General features: G+C 35.7%; 1 protein-coding gene across 2 annotated transcripts; it reads right to left on the reverse strand.

The window, feature by feature from the left end:
- LOC126718456 (protein NSP-INTERACTING KINASE 3) lies at positions 1 to 6114 on the reverse strand. 2 transcript variants are annotated; one of them, XM_050420655.1, is made up of 11 exons: positions 5271 to 6114; positions 4627 to 4759; positions 4444 to 4515; positions 4082 to 4225; positions 3877 to 3948; positions 3695 to 3754; positions 3511 to 3596; positions 3252 to 3398; positions 2147 to 2488; positions 930 to 1321; positions 1 to 509 (listed from the first exon to the last, which is right to left on the reverse strand). In XM_050420655.1, the coding sequence occupies exons 1-11, from the start codon at positions 5371 to 5373 to the stop codon at positions 192 to 194; spliced, it is 1869 nt and encodes a 622-aa protein (XP_050276612.1). In that variant the 5' UTR covers positions 5374 to 6114; the 3' UTR covers positions 1 to 191. The 2 variants fall into 2 exon arrangements, with proteins under 2 accessions (XP_050276612.1, XP_050276611.1); XM_050420654.1 differs by having other exon boundaries at positions 3499 to 3596; positions 5271 to 6111.
- Between the last annotated feature and the right edge of the window lie 1200 nt (positions 6115 to 7314).

A 7314-nucleotide genomic window follows, 5' to 3' on the forward strand; every position in this document is an offset into this window, starting at 1 on the left:
TCTGGCAGAGGCTCAATAAACTTGATTAATTTTACGAGGAAGAACGACGATACTTATACAACACTTTCCTTTTACTTTATACAGATGAATACAGCAGCTATCAACACCAATCACATATTCCGATTCAAACCACTAGAACTTAAATGATGCCTTGTAAAGGCAAGAGGAAAAGAATAAAAGAAAATTAAAAATCACCTAGGGCCGGAAAGCTCCATTGCTTCTATGACAAGCGAAGATTCTTCTATAAAATCTGAGTATCTTTGAGGAGGGTTTTCACTAGATCGAAATCTGGGTGTCTCAACCTTCTGTGAGGCCTCCCATTTCTCAGCTAAACCATCTCCTTCCAACATTTTTAATACCTCTGACATTTTTGGTCGGTGGGAAGGATTAAACTGAGTACACAAGAGGGCAACCTGAACCATTTCTTCCAATTCAACCCTGTCAAAGTTGCCCTTTAGATCCTTATCCACCATTTGACTTAGCTTTCCTTCCTGATGGAGCTTTTTAACCTGCAAAAAAGTAAGGCTCAGATATGAAGTATCCACAGAAGAAAGAGTATATTATCTGAGCATTAAAAAGGATTCCCCAACTCTTCTACAGTCATGAGGTGAATTCTTGGCATATATACAGTTTAGCATACGGCAAATTACTTTTAAGAGCATTATACAATGCAAATCTCCTAAACAGGATCAATGTCACAAGGAGCACAAACTTTGACACTAGGAGGAGAAATACAGAGAGAATGCAAGACAAGTTGTACATACAATTAGATTGAATTAAAAAACAAGTATGACTTTCATTTGCATAAACAAGACACTTCAGACATTTCAAATTGTCAGTTATGTTTAACTTTGTGGCATAATTTGCATTACCAAAACACCCTGAGAGAGAGAGAGAGAGAGAGAGAGAGAGAGAGAGAGAGAGTGTACCCAATCAAGCATTACACCTTTCTGATTTGCTACTCGTCCAAAATCTAAAGCTTTATGACCTGTGATTAGCTCCAGGAGCAAAATTCCAAAGCCAAACACATCAGTCTTTTCTGATGATTGACCGGTTGACAAGTATTCTGGAGCAATGTGGCCAACAGTGCCACGCACAGCTGTGGTGACGTGGGATTCTCTGTGATCCAAAAGCTTTGCCAACCCAAAATCTCCAACAACTGCCTCATAGTCTTCATCCAACAATATATTGGCTGCTTTGACATCACGGTGGATAATTTTGGGGTCACATTGCTCATGCAAATATAATAGTCCCCTTGCTGTACCTAAAGCTATTCCCTTCCGTCTTGTCCAGTCTAATGCTGGCCTGCCATTAATATGATCTGAAAGGAAACCCAAAATAATGTCATTGATTTTGGGTTGATGCAAATTCTAGCGACTTTCTTAGCAACATAAGGCTGAAAATCTCAAAGTTCAATTGCCAAATTAGCTACAAGCCTACAACCAATCAACTTAACTATAAAAATAACAAGGAAAAAAAATGAGATTGATTAGCACTAATGTCTTCGGGAAAGCGACACAAAAAAAATGACACTTCTGATCGAAACTTAAATAATATCTTTAAAAAAATTAAAGCTTTTACATTGGACATTTTTCGAAGGTTATATATGACACATGGATAATCTGAGCACTAAATACGAATGTTAAATTCAATGATAGAAGTGCACAATTTGAAATTTACTATTTGGATGATTACATTATTTGCATCTGAGTGTGCCAGTGTAGTGAAGGTTTGGACCAGTTGTACCAGTAAAGTGCCTGGTGTTGGAAGCTAGATAGATTGAAAAGATAATGGCAGGAAAAGCAGCACCATCATGGTGAGAAGGTAGGGGCGGTAGGGAGTTGAATAATGTGTGGCACAGAACCATTGGCTGAGGTAATGTCTCCCCACCAGGCTAGTGCAACAGGAAGTGGCATTGCTGGAGTTGCCAGTTGAACCATGATCGACAAGGTAAGAAGCAGTATTGGATAGGTAAGAGTGCAGTTGGTGCTACTGTAAATAGCAGTGATGTACAGAAGGCAATGGTGGTGGCAGCAGGTTTGGTTTCTTACATCAGATGTAGTCAATGATTTAATAAGTCTTTAGTAAATAAGCAATACAAGCAGTGACTACACACATATAACCAACTAGTACTTTATTAGCTGACCTCTTAGCCGAGAGGCTACACTTCCATTGGGCATATAGGGGTAAACAAGGAGACGTTCATTCTCAGTAGAGCAGAACCCACATAGTCTAAGAAGATTCCGATGGACAGCCAAACTTATCATCTCAACTTCAGTCTGAAATTGAATTTCACCAGCAGCCGCATTAAAGTCCTTCAGCCTTTTAACTGCCACTACAGTTCCATCATTCAAGTCCCCCCTGTATACAATCCCAAAACCACCTCTCCCCAGAATATTCTTAGAGTTGAAGTGGTCAGTTGCAGCGCGAAGCTCCTTTAATGTATACCTTCTCAAATGGCCCAGGCATACTTCCGGGTCATATTGATCTGCCACATGACACATTATAACCGAGAAAACAGGGATAATCATAGAAAGGGAAAAAGAAAAGAAATAATTACATGCAGTAAATCAGATTCATAAAAACGAGTTCCTAAAAACAACAAAAATCTACAATAAATAACACTGCTAGGTGTGTTGAGTCACACACCAAATACAGGAACAGTAACTATGTCACAGCTTCAACTATTACTTTTTCTAAAAGGGTGCAAATGGTCTTGAAATTTGTGTTTTGACAATTAAATTCAGTTTCTCTATCTTTTCCTTACAGTGCACTTGAATTATGTCATTCCTTGATTTAGCAAGGGCATATTTTTTCCTTACCACCCAAGCAACGATTCCAATTTCCATTTTTCTGTCTTCAGAATAGAAATTTAATGACTCAGTCCAAAATCCCAAAGTTTTAGAACACCAAAGTTTTAGAACAAGAGCTGTTCCAATAGCTTGAAATACTTCCAGCAGTACAAAAACTAATTATAAAGAAAAGTAACATTCAACCCCAGAAATGTTTCAGGAAACTGAAAATAGAAAACTATCAGAAAGCCATGAGAACAAAAAAGCACCTATGAATGACTTTCCACATAAAAAGACTTCTGAGATTTAAATATACTCCATACCATCTGACACTTGCAGTTGATGTACATCATTTCCATCATGATATGCATCATAACTTCTAACATAGATATAACCATGAGCGAGCTATAAGATTATGTGTTACTGACACTGAAATACTATGTATAGAAAGATACTAACCATTGACATCAAAGAAAATCTGCTGGTTGTGTCTGTATCGCCACCAAACAACAAACCCAACAATAAGAATGATGACAAAAACAGCACTAAAACTTGCACCAAAAGCAATAATCACATGATGACTTTTTCCTCCAAAGTCAGATTGACCTAAGAAACCATAAAACCCATTTTGAAACATGTCATGAAAGAGTAATGGAGAAGCAAGTAGAGAAAGAAAAAGATAAGTATATAACATAGTCATAAACACCTTTTAGAGAACCTGGAGGGAAAGACAGTGGCTCTGGATTGCCAGCTGAACAATTGTTGTCAGCCTTAGCCCCACAAATCAAAGGGTTACCAATAATTCTGAAGAGGAAAATTGGCAAGGAGTGTTAACAATTACCAAATACCAACTTATTGAGGGATATTTAAGTGTTACAAGAAAGATTGAATGAATGGCTCACTTGAATGTTCTTGCAGATATTTTTGGCAAGGAACCACTGAGATTGTTAAAAGAAAGGTCCCTACATGTTCAACTTATAAAGGTCAATACATAAGTTTATAAAAGAAACGATAATTTTGTTCTGAGGGTTTGATAAATATGCAGATAAGAGTAAATGATTGACTGCAAAGGACAAGCACATACATGAGAGTGAGACCTTCGATTTTGGACAGAGACTCGGGACAAGGTCCAGTTAGGCTGTTGTTGTTCAACCTCCTGACTTGCTCAAAAAACAATATTAAAAGCTGTAAGAATTCTGAAAGCAATGACTTAAGCATGTGGTGAATTGCACAACATTTCAAAAGTATTGTAAAGGAATCAAAACCAGTATAAAGTTTTTGAAACTTACAAATAATTCAGGTTCGTTAGGTCCCCCAAGGAACTAGGTATCTCACCACTGAATGTATTGTTGGAGAGATCGAGTGTCTGAAGCTTCACCAACCTCCCAATGGCAGAAGGAATTGGACCTGAAATGGCATTATTCTGCAGCAACCTGCATATATATAAAATCATGGTATAAGAATCAACTTAAATGCTATAGCACTACACAACCAAAACTCTCAAGCTGAAGGAGTCTTGGTATGAATACTTGAAACAAGATGGAAGTAAAATTAACACCAAAAACAATTAACACTATGAAAGTAATACCCAACTGCCAAGAAGAAGCAAAGCTAAAATCAAAGATCATAGAAAAAGGATGCAATAACTTACACAGATTGCAAATTACTAAGGTTTCCAATAGCTGGAGATATGATACCAGACAAACTCTGACTAGGCAGTCCCCTGATTACCAAAAATTTAAAATAAAATAAAAAATTGAAAGTGAATGAACTAAAAATACTTCTCAACTTATTTTCTTGGATCAAAATCCCTTGGAAAATAAAGGCAACTTACAAAGCAGAAACAGATCCCTCTGGGGTACATGTAACCATCCTCCAGCTACAAGGATCTACAGAATTGCTATCCCAATTCTCCAGAACATTACGTGGGTCAATGAGATCATTTTTTATCGCCATCAAAGCTACAACTGTTCAAAGTTCAAGGGAAAATAAAAATGAAAAATATTATCTTTGTGTAAAAAAACAAATAAATGAAATAAAAGGCAATACAGGTACTTTGAAGCCCGAGCTGTATCTGGCTAAGACACAGATGAATGTTGTAAATGAGATACAAAAAATGGAAAATGCTGGTAGTTAAGCTACTTTAGCGAACCAAGAATGCATTAACTGAAGAGAAACAATAATTTCCTCCAACCCCATATTCAAAAATAATTAGCAAGCAAGCATAACATGAAAGGTGAACTTTATATTACTCTTACTCTCTCTCTTTTCGCCAGACAAGTCTCACCAAAAATTACAAAAATGAAAAAATAAATTCCTGCCCAATCTCTGAGTTGCAATTGTAATGAACAGTGTTTATAAATAAATAAATAAAACTTTAAAAGAAGAAGAAGATAAAGGAGGAGAGGAAGAAGAAAAAGAAAGACCAAAGTGAAAGTTCAATTGAAGAAAATCAAAAGGAATCATTTGAGAACTGACCTTCATAGTTTATACCAGTAGGAGAAAGAGTAGCAGAAGAAGCCTCCATCAATGCCAAAACCAAAAGACCCACTTTCCAGAACATGAAACTACTTCTTTCCATACTCTATTCACAATTCAGTAAAAACTTTTACTTTCTTTGCCCAACCACAACAAGTACCCACTCATCAAAACCAATATAACCAACAACCAAACAAGCCATTCTCACATGAACTTACTTCTCAAACACTTTTTTCATTATACAAACAACAATCCAATCTCAGAATCAGAATCCCATAAAAGCAGACCCACCCATTTACCATAACAAGAAGTCAGGACTCTCAGAAGCTGTTACTTTCACTAGCATTTTTTTTTTTCCTTTATAACTCAAAAACAATAGAGACCCAGATGCTAAAAATCACTTGGCCACAAAATGCCCAGCTGGGAAACAGAGAATTATGAATTAAAGTGAGTGGGAATGGGCACCAAACGAGCTCAGACAAACAAAACAGCAAAAAAGAAAGAGAATTTTCTCGAGAAAACAAGTGACCAAAACATCTAAGCCCGAAATTCTGAGATCCTAGAGATCTGGGAATGCTTGGTGTGATTTCTATATGTTTTGGACAATCCCCACAAATTCCATTTGGTTATGCTTTTGGTTTCTACTACCCCTGTTGTACTCGTCCCCTTTGATTCCTTTACCATTATCTTCTTTCCTTTCCTTTTCACAAGCACAGCAACAAGCGAGTACAGATTAGTGAAAATAAAAATCACTCACTCACTCACGCACATAGAACCAAACACGCAAAGGCCAAAACAAAAGGCCAAAGTTGGACACAGATACATATGCAGAACTATTAGCCTTTTTTTTTTACTTCTTTTGAAAAAAAAATAGTAAAAAACATTATAGGCAGTGAAAAACTGATATGTGTTGTCTTTTAATAAAAAAAAAAAACTTAAAAATGAATTTAGTTTGATTAAAAAATAGTGAGTGATTGGATTGGACTGAAGGGATGTGTGGGAGTAATCAGAGAGAAGAATGGGATGTCTAAAGGCAAAGAAAATTTCAGTAAGTTTTTTGGCAGGTCACGTGGTTTGATTGTCTTGACCTCTGTTGGCTTTTTGGCTTGAGATTGCTTTTTTGAAATTTTAATAATCACATTCTGTTAAAGTCTTTGCAGGCCATGGCCCACTATGCCAGATATATATAATATATATGATTATGATGTTTAAACCGAAGTTTGAGATGCAATTACCAAAAAGAAAGTATATATCGTATGAACCCAAACAAACATGAAATTCTTTATGTTTTCAAGATAATGCGTGTCTTTAGTATAATTATTAATTAATTATTTTAAGAAAGTTTTGATTATTTTTTTTTGACAAATAAGGTCTAGACCTTTTTAGGTATTTAATAATTTTCTTAAGTATATGTATTTTTTTTATTTCACACGCATTAAATTATTATAGGGTTGAATCTCATGGGGTGGCTTCAAAATATTGACAAGGAATTTTTAATTCAAAATATAATGAAGTTTTAGGAACTATTAAACCAATTCCTTAGAGTTTTTTATATTACTTTCATTAATATTATAAAAAAATTTCTAAAAATTACTTTTTTTTTCTTTAATTATGATGTTACTTGTTTTAGGATTTTGAATTGGCTAAGTTTCTGGAGACAAATGAAATATAAATCATGTTGTGTACCCTGGCCTGGCCATTTTTGTGAAGAATTTGAAGTTGCTTGAAGACATGCCTTTTTGTTGAAGCTTGCTGGAACAATCCTTCATTCAAAGTTCAAACACAAGTAAATCATTAAAGTTAGCTCAAGCATGATTTATTATCGGTTGAGAGAGAGCCCTAAGGAGACATGTACAGTTCCTTACTAATTGAGAGGACCTCTTGCTTAGCTAACATTTAGCATACCACAACACAAAAAGGCTTTAGGCCATTCTACCAAAAATGTATACATTCGGAGGGTTATGTTTTTATGTATGTAGGTGGAGTGTTATTGAACATATCAGTGAGAGCTAATGCCTTGAATCTACTCTTTTTCTCGTTCTTG

Source organism: Quercus robur, chromosome 3 (assembly GCF_932294415.1).
Source record: "Quercus robur chromosome 3, dhQueRobu3.1, whole genome shotgun sequence".
Taxonomy (NCBI): domain Eukaryota; kingdom Viridiplantae; phylum Streptophyta; class Magnoliopsida; order Fagales; family Fagaceae; genus Quercus; species Quercus robur.

Coding starts and splice junctions, on each gene's coding strand:
- LOC126718456 (XM_050420654.1), bottom strand. CDS start 5,373: ATGGAAAGAAGTAGTTTCATGTTCTGGAAAGTGGGTCTTTTGGTTTTG. Junction 4,516..4,626: donor GAGGGATCTGTTTCTGCTTT/GTAAGTTGCCTT, acceptor TTTGGTAATCAG/GGGACTGCCTAGTCAGAGTT. Junction 3,755..3,876: donor ATCGAAGGTCTCACTCTCAT/GTATGTGCTTGT, acceptor TTGAACATGTAG/GGACCTTTCTTTTAACAATC.